At 43.7% G+C, this 16,949-nt stretch overlaps 1 protein-coding gene across 2 annotated transcripts in view; it reads right to left on the bottom strand.

Moving 5' to 3' along the window:
- The window catches only part of NLK (nemo-like kinase), a 202,154-nt gene that overhangs the window by 22,158 nt on the left and 163,047 nt on the right, over window positions 1-16,949 (bottom strand). For both annotated transcript variants that reach the window (XM_015421940.1, XM_015421942.1), the window contains exon 7: window positions 6,298-6,399. In XM_015421940.1, coding sequence (XP_015277426.1) covers window positions 6,298-6,399 — 102 coding nt within the window. The remainder of the gene's footprint in view (window positions 1-6,297; window positions 6,400-16,949) is intronic.

The raw sequence follows: 16,949 nt of genomic DNA on the forward strand, positions 1-16,949 counted from the left end.
CTGTTTAGAATGTTAGAGGCAAAGGCCAATCAGGCCGCATATGCAAATGACCTCTGTGTTCCGACTGGCTACTGGGGGGAGAGGAATAGCAAACTGTTTAGAATATTGGAGGCGAGACTCAGGCAACACAGCCAGTGGATAAGGACAGCTTCTAAGTGACAGATCAGGGGGCCAATTAATTTGAGAGCGTGTAGAATGTTCAGGAGAGTCCATGACCAAAACAGAATTATTATATAGAGAGATCCTCTGCTTTCTACACATAAATTCAACATAGCTTACAGAAAGGAAACCAATAAAAGAGTATCAACAGTAAAATTAAATAACAAGCCAAAATAATATACCCAATCCATAACTTAGAAACTAATTCACATGTTCATAAATGTATATAAATGCTCTGTATTATTACTGCTGACCTGGATATAGTTTCCCCATTTCCCTGAGCCTGCTTTGGCAGGCAGGGTGGGGTATAAATTTGAATGAATGAATGAATAATATTCCTAAATGTATCATCTATCTTAAAAAAAAATCTTACTCGGCATAAAGCCTTCTGTTATGATACCCACAAGAATGCTATGTACTATAATATACGCATAGAAAATGTATTCTGTTAACATTCATTTAAATTCTCATAAGTCATTTATAAGGTTCTTCAGAATGGATTTTAGTTTCTTTCATTACAGAGTTGAATATTAATTTCTGAGATGGGGTGCCCTTCTGAAGCTACTATTACTGCTCCTAGATCTGTGCTTTGGAAAGAGATACATGTCTCTTTATACTTTGTATTTAGTACATAGAGGAAATCTCTTTCTTTTGATGGCTTGAAAAAATAATCAACAGGTGAATGTACAGCCTTAATTAACACACCACACCAAACAAGAGAAAGATACTTTCTTTAAAAATTATTTCTTAATTTTTAATTGCAACCCACAAAAAGAAAAGAAATTTAAAAAAAATAACAATGGTGGCAGCTCTACAAACCTATCAAAGGTTTCCAAATATCTAAAAATATGTCCAAGCACAATTGCTGTCTATATGCCATATGCATTCAAATACTGACAGAGTTCTAACATCCTTAACCCACTGGATTATGAAAGGGGGGCATTTATCTCTCTAGTGTTGTAAGCCTTTTAGCAAACGCAAGGGCAAGGAGGGTCCATTTTCATTGCCTATCAGTTAGTGTCCAGGAGACAGATAAATAGTTTAAAAGTACGTAAGCATCCTCAAAGATGAATGAATATTCCAGAACAAAAGTGATATGAGCAATTACTTCCTCCCCAAAAGATTGAATAACTATACAGACCCAAAGCGTATGTTTAAAGAGACATGTCTTGTAAATTACAGTGCCAACTATTAGGCATTTTACTTAGTCCTTTAGTAAAAAGGCACTGCAGTGTCTAACAAGGCTCCCTCTAAGCTGTGGAATCCTGTGAGCAAAAATTCTACTTGGTGAGCTCCTGGCATTAAAGCTGTGAGCGAGCGATTTGGCTGCTGCATGAATTAGTTTGCTCTGAAGCCCTCCTTCCTGAGCTAAGACAAAAATCTGTGAGCTGGAGGCTAAAAAACTGTGAGCTAGCTCACACTAACTCAGCTTAGAGGGAACACCGATGTCTAATATATTCTAAATGTAATTTTTTGTTTAGTAAGTTGTAGCTTGAGATCCATAAAAACAACAGGAATTAAGTTTAGGGCCATATCCCATTTCTGTGGCAAAATAAGGCAATCTAGCTCTTTATTCCATTCATTCCTGAGACTCTGCATATCATATTAACATTATAAACATTTTCTAAACAAATATTGTAGGTTTCACTCTCAATACCAATGTTCAATAATAGTTTGCAAGAGTAAAGGAGATTCTGATACTCTTAATGCTGCAGGGCCATATTTAGATATCAATAAGGAAATTTGACAAATCATGGCTTGCAAGTGGGTTAGCAACCAGAGTGGGAAACCATCAGTTGAAATGTGTCTGCAAATCATGTGTCTGCAGCTTCACTCTTTCAGGGGTTACTTGCACTTGCCCTCTGCTCTTCCCCAGTAGCACCTTCCGACCTGAGGGGCTCATCTTCCCCCTCATATCTTTTAGCTTTTTGTTGCTGTCCATGGGGTTTCCTTGGCAAAGATACTGGAGTGGGTTGCCATTTCCTTCTCCAGTGGATCACACTTTGTCCGAGTTCTCTGCTGTGGCCCTCCACGGCATAGCCCACAGCCTCATTGAACCATGCAAGCCCCCTCACCACGTCAAGGCAAGGGGGCTTGCATGAGATCCATGAGATCATGAGGGATGCATGCTTACTCACAGGTAAACCCCCCTGAGCTCAGTGGGACTTGCTTTCTAGTGGACCTAGGAGAGCAACCTTTACAATAAACAACTGCCTGATTAGGTTTAAATTAGAATAATATAGGAGAAAATCCCCAAATTAAAAGTCATTTTAAAACGACAAAAATAGCTCTGACCTCTTTATGCAAACAGAAAAAGTGCATTGCTTAAAGTTCTGGGCTTTGAAGCTGTTTGTTCTCCAGCACTTCCTACACTATCATTTCCTTAACAGGAGCTTTCAAAAACAGCCTGCTTTCCAATGCAAATTCAAAAAGCAAAGCTTATTATAGGAGGCCTGGAGTGCGCGCAGGCACTGGGAAGAGCCATCAGGAGAAGGGGGGGAAATTATATAACGGCTTTCCTATTAATGGTGATGATTAATTGCTATTGAGATGTAGGAGGAGCAAAATACACACCGCCTGTAATCCCACTAAGCAGTCAGGCCCTTTCCAAAGCTATTTATGGAACAATATTAATAGAATGGGATGTTACAAAGCTATTTATGGAACAATATTAATAGAATGGGATGTTACCAAATGAGCAAGATGTGATGGATTTTGTGATTTTCTTCCAACACAGCTTCTCTCTCATTGTTTTTGTGGGGGATGGGATGAGGGGAGAATTAGAATGAAAGTTTTGCATGTAAGGAACACAGTGAGAAATTGTTGTTGTTCCCATTTGTAAGCCACCTCCGGAATTGCTGGATAAGGGGACAGGATATAAAGATGTTAAATTAATGATGGCTGGAGTTGAGCTCTCAGCAAAGCCAGTCATCAAATCCAAAGGCAGAGGCAGCCATCTACCATACAAGGGAGCCAAGAAGACAACAGGCCTACTTGGCTCCCCATTGTATTTATATACCATCGACTAATCGGGTTGACTAGAATAACCAGAGAAAAAACTGAACTCTCAATCTACAGGATAGGTTTATAATTCCTCAGTTATGTCATTTATGGGCCCTATGTGGACACACGGGGCTCATAAATCTTTACACGCCATTTCAAGCCATGCCACCATTTCCCAAAGAATTAAAAGGCACCCAGTTCTTTACAATAAACCCCCACAATTCCAACAGGGTTTTCCCTTTGTGGCACCATTTCAAACTAGTTGATGAACATGTCTTGGTCTGCGTGTGGAATAAAGTTTATTTTTAACAGTCTGGAAAAGTTAATTTAAGTTTCACACTTATCACACACATACAAGTAGCTTCCTCTGAAAAAGCTTGGCTTAGAAATGTGCCTTCTAGAACGGGACAGCTTGACATTCTTCATGTCTGGAGGCTGCTCCTCCATTGCCTAGCACTGAATTTTATTTCCTTATAACATCTACTGAAAATTCTAAGACACAAATGTTAAAAGAAACTGAAGTTAAGTAGGTTTAAAGTAACTGGACTGAATCTACTCTCATTTAGACAAAGTGCTTCTGTTCACAGTCTGCCATCAGCATACAAGAATGTGCAAAATTCCACCCATGAACTATGCTTGTTGTATGTGTATGTGTGTGTGTTCATTCACTGTGTGTTCACTCAGGTTTCTTTTGTATTGGCCACAACACAAGAAAGTTGCAGGATTCATGAATCCCATACTGTATAACCAAAAATATTAACTACCACACACATTAAGGTTAAAGGTAAAGGTTTCCCATGTTTGAAAGCCAGTCAAATCCGACTCTAGGGGGCAGTGCTGTCAGGCCCTCAGTCAAACTCACTCTCAACACTGGTTTCTTTGAAGGAAATTTTATTGAAGAGATTTGAGATGCTTCGAAGGTGAAAGTCTTTGTTAGGACTAAGGGGTATAGCAACAGGGCCCAAGGTATAGTCAAAAGCCACATTCCAGTCTTACATCACACACAAAAGTGAAACTAGCACCCCTGACAGATATATGGGTACAGGCTAGCCATTCAAAGTCTTGTCTTTTCTTCAAGGACGAGAGTCTGTGAAAACTCATGCCTTGAAGTGCATGTTTTGGGTGTTCGAGCGGTGGATCAAGTGGTTAAGAGGCTGAACTGCAGGCTGTGGAAGGTCAGTAGTTCAGCAGTTCGAGACCCGAGTGCCGCATGACGGACTGAGCTCCTGTCTCTGGTTCCAGCTCTTGCCAACTTAGCAGTTCAAAAGCAAGAAATTGCAAGTAGATAAATAGGTGCGCCTCGGCGTTCAATCATGCCGGCTGACCACGTAGAAGTCTTTGGACAGTGCTGGCTCTTCGGCTTGGAAACAGAGATGAGCACCGCAACCCTAGAGTCGGATTTGACTGGCTTTCGAGCAAGGGAAACCCTTTACCTTTACAAAGCAGCACATCTCTAACTCCTACGTTCAATCAGACTCACACACATTCACACTCCCCTCCCCCCAGGAATGTCATGTCAGCAAGGGCAATAGATAAGGGGCTGGGGAAAAAGAACCAGATGGACAGGGAACAACAGGGTACAAGCAGGTAGTAATGCAGTAAATAACTCAAGATACAGCCTGAGTCTGACAGGTGCTCATCTCCGTTTCCAAGCCAAAGAGCCAGCTTCTCCATTGTCATGTGGCTGGTATGACTAAATGCTGAGGTGCACAGAATGCTGTTACCTTCCCACCAAAGCGGCACCTATTTGCAATTTCTTGCTTTCGAACTGCTAGGTGGGCAGGAGCTGAGGCCAGAGACGGGAGCTCACTCCATCAAGCGGCACTAGGGTCTCGAATTACAGAGCTACAGACCTTCTGGTCTGCCGCTCAGTGTCTTAACCTCTGAGACACTGCGGCCCCTACCACACACATTATCTACATTTAATTACTCAAATGCTATGAAAACTTTGCTGGCATTTAGGCGGCAGCTAACACAAAACCACCCACTGCTCTGGTAACATCCTTCAATTTGCCCATAAATTTTTTTTTGAAAATTGAACCAGCACAAAACTGCCCTTGCAACAACAGATGGAGACATTTATGAGTTTACTCAGAGGATTATCCCTCAGAATGATGGGATGGCCTGCCTGAGGCCAACAGAAGAGTTTGTGGCAGAGTGAAGACCTGAACAAAACTCTTCCCAGTTCACACTCTTAGCTGCCATACGGCACGCATTACAAGAAAAGGAGAGCGGAAAAAAGAGAACGAATTAAGCAGTCACTAGCTAACTAGCTGCGGTGGCACAAGTGGTTAAGACGCTGAACTGCAGGCTGTGGAAGGTCAGTAGTTCAGCAGTTCGAGAGCCGAGTATGCCGCATGACGGAGTGAGCTCCCATCTCTAGTTCCAGCTCCTGCCAACCTAGAGTTTGAAAGCAAGAAATTGCAAGTAGATAAATAGACACCACTTCAGTGGGAAGGTAACAGCGTTCCGTGCGCCTTGGTGTTTAGTCATGCCGGCCACATGACCACGGAAATGTCTTCGGACAGTGCTGGCTCGTCGGCTTTGAAACGGAGATGAGCACTGCAACCCTAGAGTCGGATTCGACTGGCTTTCGAGCAAGGGAACCTTTACATTTACCTTTAGCTAACAAAACTACAAAGAGACTACCATTTTAAGTATTCTAAAACAGGACCATTAATGCAAATCCCAAAGGATTCGCTTATATATACCTTTAGACCATCTAGCCTAGGGGTTTCTACAGACTGAAACCAGTTCTCCAAGGTACTGAGTGAACATTTCTCCTAGCCTTGCTACCCAAGAGTTTTTTTTAAAACCAATGCCTGAGATTGCCCTTGGGACCTTCTGCATGCAAAGCAGGTGCTCTGTTGCCACTGAGCCATGGCCACTTCAGTCACACACATTTCTGTTTCAAAGAACCAGCTCTCAAAACAAATAAGCTCTGCCTGACTGATTTGCACCTAACTTTCTTGGGACAAACACTCTTGTGCCTTGAGCCATTTAATAATAAAGTCTGTATTCCGCTTCTTTCAACCCAGGCATGGGAAAAGCCTCTTTGCATCCTATGCTTTGCTTGTAGAATTCAGATGGCTGAAGAATTCAGAGGGATCACCATTCTGGGCACCACAAACTCACCTGTTTATGAGGACCCCTGAGTATGTGTGCCTTGGCGCCTTCACAAGCCGTCCTCATTGCTTCCAGTGACGGTGTTCCCAACAGATCTGTGATCAAGTCCAGCTGTGGAAATGAAAAAATTACCCCCAGTTAGAACTGGATTTTCAGGAGTAGCTCAGACTAAAGCTCAGACAAAAATATACTTTTAAAGGAATATACTAATTTGCAATTACTGTTTAAAAAGAGGGGCAGGAGCTCATTAGCATACCTAGCATTAGCATATATCACGCCCCCTGACATAACCGGAAGTGTGTCAGAAGGGGAAGCAAAAAGGGGGAGGAGGCATCTTCAAAAGCCTCCCCTTCCCTTCCCCCAGCCCGCCTGCCAAGGCGGGGTGGGGTGGAGAATCAGGGGTGGTGCGATCTTTCCATTGTATTCTATGGGGCCACAGAATACAATGGAAACTCCTTCTCTAGAGAGAAGGAGTTTAAACTATAAACCCCTTCTCTTTTTGCTTCCTCTGCAAGCCCGCTGGGAGCTGGGGGCGGTGCTTGCTGCCACCACCATTTGTCCCTGCTCCTGGGCTGCCGGAGCACTGCTCCAGCTCACTCCGGCCCCAAATGACCCCTGAGTGTTTATTAAAATACTTATTTTATACCATTATTTCACTCACTCCACCGAATGGGCAAGGAAATCAATCTCTTCCCTGCACTCCTCTCTTTGGGGCATTTGTTGAAACCTGCAAGGAATATAAGACCTGTACAGCAAGCACATCAGCTCTCTCTTTATTTTAGGTACTGAACTAGTGGGATACATCCATCCTACAAACTTAAAGCCACTGGTAGAATTATATCATCATCATCATCACCATATTTATACCCCGCCCTTCACTTGGAGTCTCAGAGCAACAGACACCCTGTGAGGTAGGTGGGGCCGAGAGAGCTCTTTGAGAACTGCTCTTGGGAGAACAGCTCTGAGAGAACTGTGGCTTGCCCAAGGTCACTCAGCAGCTGCATGTGGAGAAGTGGAGAATCAAACCCAGATTAGAGTCCGTGCTCCTAACCATGACACCAAATTGGTATAGCCCTTAGTGACCTTGGTCCCACAGACCTGTGGGACTGCCTCTCCTTTTATGCTCTGTCACATGAACTTCACCCAACTGAGCAACGCCTTCCAAAGGTGCCACCCTCCAAATGGGTAAGATTAACAGCTTCCTGTACACATGCATTCCCTGCATTGCCCCTCCCTTGTGAAATGGCCTGCCTGAGGCGGTTAGGAAGGCTCCCCATATGTCTGTCATTCCACAAACGAAGTAAAACAGAGTTGTTCTGGGGGCATTTTTATAAAGACAGTATAGTATAATGGATTGGTTCAGGAAGGCACTTTCATTAATGTTGCAAGTGGGAGGGGAGAATAATTTGCACTGAGGTCCTTTTACTTCCAGAGTAAAAAAAAATTCTACGCTTCACCCAACTGAGAGAGCAAGAAGAGGCCAAGTGCTGCACAGGTCATTTAGACAGGGAGACAAACCTGTTTGTTCTAGGATGAAAAAAATGCCTTTCAAAATTTGATTCAAAGTTCTGAAGTGAGAACGGGACAGATAGTTCCAATAGGATACTACACTTGATCTTAGCCAAAAGGCCGAGAACTTGAATAGGAAGAAAAGAACACTGGCTACATGCTTAAGAAAATTAGTGGCAGGATCTAAGCATAAGGGATAGCGGGTATCCTTTACTGGGGCCTGAGCTGAAATGAAAAGCCCATTCCTGTATGGTCTATGACATTTCAGAAACAGAAAATTTTTTTTCCTGACTCATGAGATTATACAAGTTTGAGGCCAGAGAGGATGTGAAAAGGGCATAATGTATGAGAATGCCACCAAACAGGGATCACTACATCGCAATGGAAGAGGAAACAGTGGGCAGCCAATGAGATTTTTAAACTGTCTTTAGGATAAGATAAACTTTGTTATCTAGCATTTGCAAGCTGTCCTGAGTCTTCTAATGTAGAAAATAATTCATTAGAGGGTATCAACTAAAATCCATGGGCTGCAATTTTTTTTACCCTTTGGGTCCATGATAATCATGTGAAATTGTCCTTTTTGTGACTTAATACATTGCCTGACACAACAGACACGATTGAAAAAGATTTCGAAACAAGGTCACATCTGGAATCCTTGTCTCATGACTAATGTGTATTGCTGATTCCACGGCTGTATACAGAGTCTGGAGCCACACTGTTGATTAAGACATTTACAATGTCTCTATCATTGTTTATACACTGATTTGTACTATATGGCTCCTTCTATGTTATGAGCCGGGTTTCATTTATGATTTTTTGCTGTATGTGTTGTACATTGATTGTTATACTTATTGTCTTTTAGACATTTGATAATATTGTTAATAAAGTTTCTATTTTAGAGCAGTTTAGGGCTACACAGCGTTTATAATCCCTTCTACTGCAATTTTTTTTACAGCAAAGTATTTTGCCCCAAAAGTAAGGCAAGAAAACGGTACATTGGACCTACCTGAAGGTTCTTTCTCTTCAGTGGGGGAGAAGTCATCCAGGAACTGGTTGCCCCAAAAGTAAGGCAAGAAAACGGTACATTGGACCTACCTGAAGGTTCTTTCTCTTCAGTGGGGGAGAAGTCATCCAGGAACTGGTTAGGTCACGCCTCTACTCGCTCGATAGGCTATGCAAATTTCTTTTGTTGCATGGCTCCTATTGGAGTGGCCTAGGCTGACCTCTCCAGTCATGTCCAAGCCCTGTCCGTGGATGGCTCTCATCCTATGTCTTTGTTAAATCCACAGTATCTGTGTTGTAGTTAACCTGAGTTTCTCCACCCTGGTCTTCTCGTAGCCTTAGCCTTTTTGGGTGGGATGTGGATGACTTCTCCTCCACTTTAGAGAAAGAAACTTCAGGTAGGTCCAATGTACCGTTCTCCTCCAGTGGGGGGAAGTCATCCAGAAACTGGTTAGCTGTACCCAAGCTGTTCTTTGGGGGTGGGTGACTGATCCTACATCGCGGTATTACAGTATCAGTGTTTTTTGGTAAGTTATGTCTTCACCACCTGCTGTGATACTCTCCTGCCAAATGCCGCCTCAGCCGAGGCCGCTTGGTCCATTCTATAGTGTCTCACAAATGTGGAGAAAGACTTCCAGGTCGCCGCTCTGCATATCTCCTCGACAGTGGCTCGTGTGAAAAAAGGCTGCTGTTGTTGCTGCCGCCCTTGTGGAGTGCGCCGTCAAGTGGGCTGGGGGTGAGATCCCCTGCACCTCGTAGGCCTTGGCAATACATTGCTTGATCCAGTAGGCCAAGGTGGCCTTGGAGACTTTCTTACCTTGATTGGGGGCTCCATATGCCACGAACAATGCGTCTGATCGACAGAAGCCGGCTGTCCTGTCCAGATATATACGTAGAGCCCTACGTATGTCTAGCTTGTGCCAGGTCTTCTCTTTAGGGTGTGAAGGATTTGGGCAAAATGAAGGTAACATGATAGGCTGGTTGAGGTGGAAGGCCGAATTTACCTTGGGAATGAAGGATGGGTCTTTCTGGAAGACGCAAAGCTCCTTCCTTGCTGATAATGCAGCCAGTTTGGAGATCCTTCTGGCTGTAGTCACTGCGATGAGAAAGACGACCTTCCATGAGAAAAGGTGGAACTCGGACGTCCTCATGAGTTTGAAAGGTGGCCTTGATAAGTAATATTTTGTAACGGCTCCACGTCGGAAACCTGTGCCATACTGAAGGAGCCAGCTGGATTACTCCCTTCAAAAACTTATTAACGTACCGACTCATGGACCTTCCTTCGCGCCTCATGTCCCAGACATGCCTGTATGGCTGCTACTTGTTGCTTCAATGTGTTTGGGCGAAGTCCTCTTCCCCATCCTTCAGATAGAAACAAAATGACTTCCTTGTCCGTGGCCCACAGGGGAGGTATCCCCAGTGTAGAGGCCCAATTTATGAATGTCCTCCACGTACAACTGTAGATGCGGCGAGTGGAAGGCCTTCTTGCCTGCAGCATGACCTTGACCACCTCACGGGGAAATCCCTTGCCCTCTAGTCTTGCGCGTTCAATTTCCATGCAGTAAGTTATAGCCAGTTTGGGTCCGGGTGTAGGATGGGTCCTTGTTGCAGAAGATCTGGCCTCTGAGGCAGTGTCCACTGTCTCTCAGAGGCCGGTTGAACCAGGTCCAAGAACCACAGCCATCTTTGCCAGTGCGGAGCCACGAACACTACAGTGGCCCTCTCCCATCTGATTCTGTTGAGTGTTGCCCCTATTAGAGCTGTGGGAGGGAAGGCGTACAGGAGACTGTTTGGCCAGGTGTGGGATAACACATCGACTCCCTCCACAGCTGGTTCCTGGTACCTGGACAGGAAACGTTCCGCTTGGTGGTTTCTTGAGCTCGCAATGAGATCCATCACTGGGCTTCCAAACCTTAGTGTGAGCTGGGCGAAGACCTCCTGGTTCAATGCCCATTTGCCTGAGTCCAGATCCTCTCTGCTTAGCCAGTCCGCCTGGAGGTTGGATAGGCCTTTCAAGTGTTCCGGCTTGAGGCTTATGGTGTGTTTCTCTGCCCATCGTAGTAGGGTTCTGGCTTCCGCACAGAGGGACCTCGACCGGGTGCCTCCCTGTCGGTTGATGTGCGCTTTGGTGGACATGTTGTCAGTGCACACTAGAACGTGCTGGTTCTGAACATGGTGCTGAAACGCCCTCAGTGCTAGTGTGACAGCCCAAAGCTCCAGCCAGTTGATGCTGTGGGCAGCCTGTTCTGGGGACCACCTGCCCTGTGTGACGAGGTGATTGCAGTGTGCGCCCCAGCCTCTCTTGCTCGCATCTGTGGTTACCACGAGTTGCTGGGGCTGGAGGAAGCAGACAGTCTTGCTCAAGTTTGATGGTTGCACCCACCATTGTAGCTCCCTTCGCAGCCCTTCTTATACCCTTATCAGGAGTTGTCATATTTTGGCGATGTCCTGCTGGAAGGGAAGAAGGGTCCACTGCAAGGGCTTGGCATGGAACCATGCCGAAGGAATCAGATGGATCGTTGAAATCATCAAGCCTTGCAATGCAGCTAGCTGCATGAGGTCCCCTCGTTCCTTGGTCCTGACTTCCGCCACTAGGGTCCGGATCTTCAGCTACTTCTCCTCTGGAAGCGAAACTGTGGCTTGTTCAGCCTTGCGCCTAGGTGCACAAGATCTTGTGTGGGTGTAAGGTGGCTCTTCTCTTCATTGATGAGGAAGCTGTGAGCACACAGGAACTCTCTTGCCCTCTGGGTGTTGCGTACTGCCATCTGGTAGTCCCCCGCTCGTATAAGGATGTCGTCTAAATATGGGTGCATGTGGATCCCTTCCAGGCGTAAGGATGCCACCAGAGTAACCATAACCTTGGTGAAAACTCTGGGGGCCGACAAGAGGCCAGAGGGCAAGGCCTTGGACTGGAAATGGTGTTCCTGGAAGCAGAAGCGCAGGAATTGTCTGGAGGAGGGGTGTATTGGGAAATGCAAGTACGCCTCCTTGAGGTCCATGGAGGTCAGGAAGTTTCCCTGCTGCAACACCTGCAATATGTGATGGAGGGACTCCATCCGGAACTTCCTTCTTGCCACTCATCTGTTTAGTCTTCGCAAGTTCAGTACCGCTCTCCAGTCCCCTGACTTCTTTGGGACAATGAACAGGACGGAGTATATTTCGTTGAAGCGTTCTCCGTGTGGCACTTCCTCTATGGTGCCGATGTTTCGGAGGTGTAAAATTGCTTCCTGCAGCTGTCGTAGATGCTCCTTGTAGCCGTGAAGCTGGCGATGGGATGAAGCTGTGAGGGGGCGAACCAGTGAGCTCTATTCTGTAGCCCTGGGCAATGATCATCCGCACCCACTGGTTCGTGGTGGTTAGGCTCCACGCCTCTGTGAAGGCCTGGAGATGGCCCCCGATCTGGCTGTCATGCTGACTGCTTTTTTTGGTAGGGCGCCCTTATCGGTTCGGTAGGCAGCTGCGTGCATTAGCAAAAAAAGAAGAAGCCATAGCAACAATCCAAACTAAAATGCAAATGTTCAAGACAAATTCTGAAAAATAATAAAATAATAAATTGGATATTTTAACAGGAAGTACTAAAATACAAAATCATCACTAAAAAAAGGCTAATAAGAAAAAAGAAAGACCATAAAGTCCAGAGACCAATTACAAATGACAAGTGACCCAGTGTGGAGCAGTCACGGGTCAGACATACTTCAGTCAGCATGCCCCGTCATCTTTTTATCCTCTATGACAGTGGCAGCAAATCTTGCAGTTTGGAAACTAATAAATCTGTCCCTGTCTACCAATTATATGACTAATTTCTCCTGGTCTGACCTTCCTGGGAAGCAGGATTTTATGGTCTGCAAAAATCTACTATGTTTAGCCTCATATCTTAGACACTGGAATGTGACGTGGGACAAATCTTCAATAAACTTTTGATCACAGGAGCAGACTCTTTTCCAATATGGGATCTCATTACAATGGCCTTCCAAGACTATGAGCAGTATGTGCCTTGGTAAAGGCCTTTCTGTACTTGAAGTTCATTAAATTGGTAAAGTACGCTGGAAGAGTCAGGGGAGAGGAAGATAGCTCTCTATAAAGTATAGGTATTCTTAAAGTGCCTATATCGGTTTGAGCACTCTGGTCTAACAATCTTTGTTTTATGAGTACTTGGTTACATAAAATCCAAGGATCCTCAAGTATTAAGCTCTCCATATACCAAAGTCAAAAGGCCTGAGGATGTACAGAAAATTATTTTCAGCCAATAATTAATGGTTGTTTTATAAACTAAGGTTGTTATTGAGGGTAGAGATAATTCTACTCTGATCATCAAAACTGAGGATGTTGATGGTGGGACAACTAACAGCCAGTGTGCAAATTCGTTTTGAGTAGTTTAGAAACTACTGGAGACTGGAGATTTCCAGAACCCCAAATTGCTGCTCCTTGCAGAAGCTGGGACAGTAGTTTCATTTTATACATGTCTTAAGTTGGAGGAATCAGACAGCCTGCTCTTCTCCTATAAAATCTAAGGAAGACCAAGGGCAGCTTTTTCGAGGTTATACTTTACTCAATATGAGCTGTTCAAGAGCCTGACTAATGAAACATCACCCCATAATATTTAAAGCTAGATACCTGTCCTAATAGTTTCTCATCCGTCCATTTATGAAAATGTGGTCTTCTACCAAAAACCATAATCTTATCATAACTAACATTTAGTAGGTTTTTTTTAATAGTAGGAGCTGAACTGTCTCAAAAGCCTTCTAAGACCAATTAGAGTATGGAAAAGTAGCAGTGTGTCATCCGCACAGACCAAAATTGAAATTGTCTTTCTATCTACTGTGACTGGGAAGAAATGAAAACCTGACAGGAATTCTACCATATCATTTATGTATAGATTAAAAGGCAGTGGAGCCAAAATACAGCCTAGGTAGGCCCCTTTTGTAGTTTTAACTGAGCTAGACAATTGGCCATGGACACATAGTCTGATCTTTAAACTTGTGTCCGTATACATTCTAGCAGCCTGTTATCTATATTCATATTGCTTAATTTTCTCCATAAATGGAATCTTGAGATGGAATCAAATGCAGCTTTGGAATCGATAAATGCCACATATAATTGCCTAGAATGTTCATTGATAAGGTGTTGCAGTAGAAGGCAATGGTTCAGGGTGGAATGTCCCTGCCTAATCCAAGTTGTTCTGGTGCTTACAAATTACTTTCAGTTACCCATGTCTCCAGGTTCAATAGGAGATGTTTTGCATAAAGCTTTCCTATTACATCCGGCAGACTTATTGGTCAATAATTAGCTGGATTTGTACATTCTTATAAATCGGGACCACAATAGAAGAGGTCCATTCCTGAGGGAACCTACCAGACCTATCTACATGAGTAAATAGGGTGGCTAAAACAGCCCTGGAAAGTCTTAAGCAAATCAGGGGGGATAAAATATTCATCCGGGGCTTTATTACTCCTAATTATAGAAATTTTATTTCACTGATACAGGAGGCCAGACAGGTGAGTTAGTTAATGGATTCATCATAGGGCATTTGACTACATTATCCTCATTGATTTGATCATTAAATATTTTAGAAAGGTATTCTTTCCAACAGTCCTTGGATACATAGGAATCTAACTCATGGCGTACCCTCCCTGCGCCAGAACTTCTTAATGTCTTTCTGAGTCAAGGCCAAGGCAAGCTCTTGTCAAGATTCTCTTATTGAGGCAAGTTTTTTTTCTCCTCTGAGTGGGCGTTTATATTTATTATGGAGCTCAAAGAAAGATTTAGGTAAGCAGTTTGTTTCTTTTTGCTTGTAGACCCTAACAGCACATCTTAGTGTGTGTGTTCCCCCCCCCCCTATTTGAGCCAATGGTCCCTCTAAGCTGTGGAGTCTTGTAAAAATTCTACTTTGTGAGCTACTGGCATTAAAGTTGTGACTGAGGGATTTGGCTACTGCATAAATTAGTTTGCTCTGGAGCCATCCTTCCTGAGCTAAGACAAAAATGTGTGAACTGGAGCCAAAAAAACTGGAGGCTAAAAAACTCTAACTTAGCTTAGAGGGAACACTGATTTGAGCATTCTGTATCAAGCCAGTTGTTCTTAAATTGCCCTCTGCCATTTGATACTCTAACGCTCTTGATCAGAAAAGGCCTCAAGGATCCAATTAGCTCTCCATATAGTGTCAGGGCAGTCTCTATGTCTTTTGCTACAAGAAAATTTCCCCTTATCTCAAAAAGTGGCTCCCTGTCCAGCACCTGTTGTAATTTGAAGTGTATAGATAGGTCCATCTCAAACGAACATTGGCTGTAATTCCAATATGAGGTATTGGTGTCCCACAATCCCACAGAGCTTCAGAAAGTGGTTGATGGTTGCTTTCCGGAAGTGACCCTACTTCAAAGTGCAACATATTATCACAAAGAGATGGTAATAATTAGTATATCACAATCTTACCCTTCTGGTTATAGGAAGTGAATTCCCCATGTTTATCTCCCTCAAAGTTACCATTTAATGTTACAAGGATAAGCTTGTTGATCAGTTGGCTATTATCCCAAGATTGTTAACCAAGGAGTCTTTTGTTTTCCTCCTGCCATTATAAAGATCATTGTCATAGTCGGTATTTCCCCTAACCTTTAAGCTACCATTTCCAATGTGAGCATTCAAGTCACCTAACAGTATTATTTGTGCCTTGTGATCTTTAACCTCAAGTTCATAGATGTAATTTTCCAAGTCAAGCCAACAGTTCGTATAACAAAAGGAGCAGGAACGGGGAGGAATATATACATTCACAGCTAAAATAACCTGATCTTTAAAAGTCAAAAGACAAGCCCTTGCTAAGGATTTTAAGGGAGGAAGAAATGCCACATCACACTTCACTGACATAGAAATCAAGCACGGCAGAGGCCTCCCTCCACTAGGGTGTCCTTTAATAATCGGGGTGGGGTGGCATTGAGCATGTAAGTAAGGAATCCATTTAATGTTAATTTTGATGTTAACCAGGTCTCTTGGATAAAAATTACATCATAATATCTTCTAAACTGTAAGAATCTGGCTCCTGGATTTTATTTGACCATCCAGTCACGTTCCATGAGATACACTTTAGATAATGCTCACTCTGGGTCTCTAACTGGCAGCTTAGTTTCTCTGTTTTGTCCACAATCTCTAAAATCCACTAAGATTGACCCATTTTTTGTATATGAGCACTGAGGTCAAATTAGAGGGCTCTGTGGGGTCTACAGGATGAGGGCCCATTGCACCCATCTCACAGTTCTCTAAATAGCAATTAAAAAGCCCTTCTGCAGAAGGTCCAGAGCTTGAGAATGGGCAGAAAAATTATCTTTATATAGGGCAGGCTGATTGTTAATAAGGGCCACATCTAGTAAATTAACACGTTCTGCTGAAGTTTGGGCCAATAAAGGAATCTCTGGGCCAGCTACAATAACAGTAGGAGAGAGAAATTTAGAATCCTGGGTGTGGTCATTCATCGGCAAGAGTCTAGTCCTCAAGGGCTCAAGCATATCAGTAATAGACTATTTCTCCACTGGTGGAAGAGCCGTGAAAAAATTAATTCAATCTGTCTCGACAGTATACGTAGATGGGTAATCCCCTCCCTTAGGCTCCAAACAGGTAGGAGGTTCATCCCAACTAATGAGACCACACTCCAAAGGGAGGACTGAGCCACTAGGTCCACTCTCACACACAGCTGCCGTTTTGGCCCTTGGGGCCTGATCTAAAAAGAGGGAAGTGTGGAATGTTGTTAAAAACTCTGGAAGGAAAAATACCCTTGGAGTTCAGAGAGTTTTTCCATCGCATAATCAGAGTTGGAATAAATGGGCCACTGAAGGATAACAGTAATCCACTTGCCCTAAAGGAGCTGTTTAGGGTTTCAACTGACTTCAGAGCAATAGATGAACCTTTGATATTTAGATGGGCCTTTAAGAATTGCACTATGCCAAATTTGGAGTTTCAGAAGTTCCAATAAAACATTCAGACAAATCTGATGGGACTGTAGTGCTAACTGGCTACTATTGAACACACCAAGAGTAATCGCTGTTCAGTAGAGAAGCAGACAGGGGGGTGGGATGGTATTAATGGCTTCACTGATGAGGAATTACTGCAGTTAAGCTTTGTTGCTACACCAATAAGATGGTCCAACTTAGTGAGGACAGAGTTCA

Source organism: Gekko japonicus, unplaced genomic scaffold, assembly GCF_001447785.1.
Source record: "Gekko japonicus isolate JY-2015 unplaced genomic scaffold, Gekko_japonicus_V1.1 scaffold43, whole genome shotgun sequence".
Lineage (NCBI taxonomy): Eukaryota > Metazoa > Chordata > Lepidosauria > Squamata > Gekkonidae > Gekko > Gekko japonicus.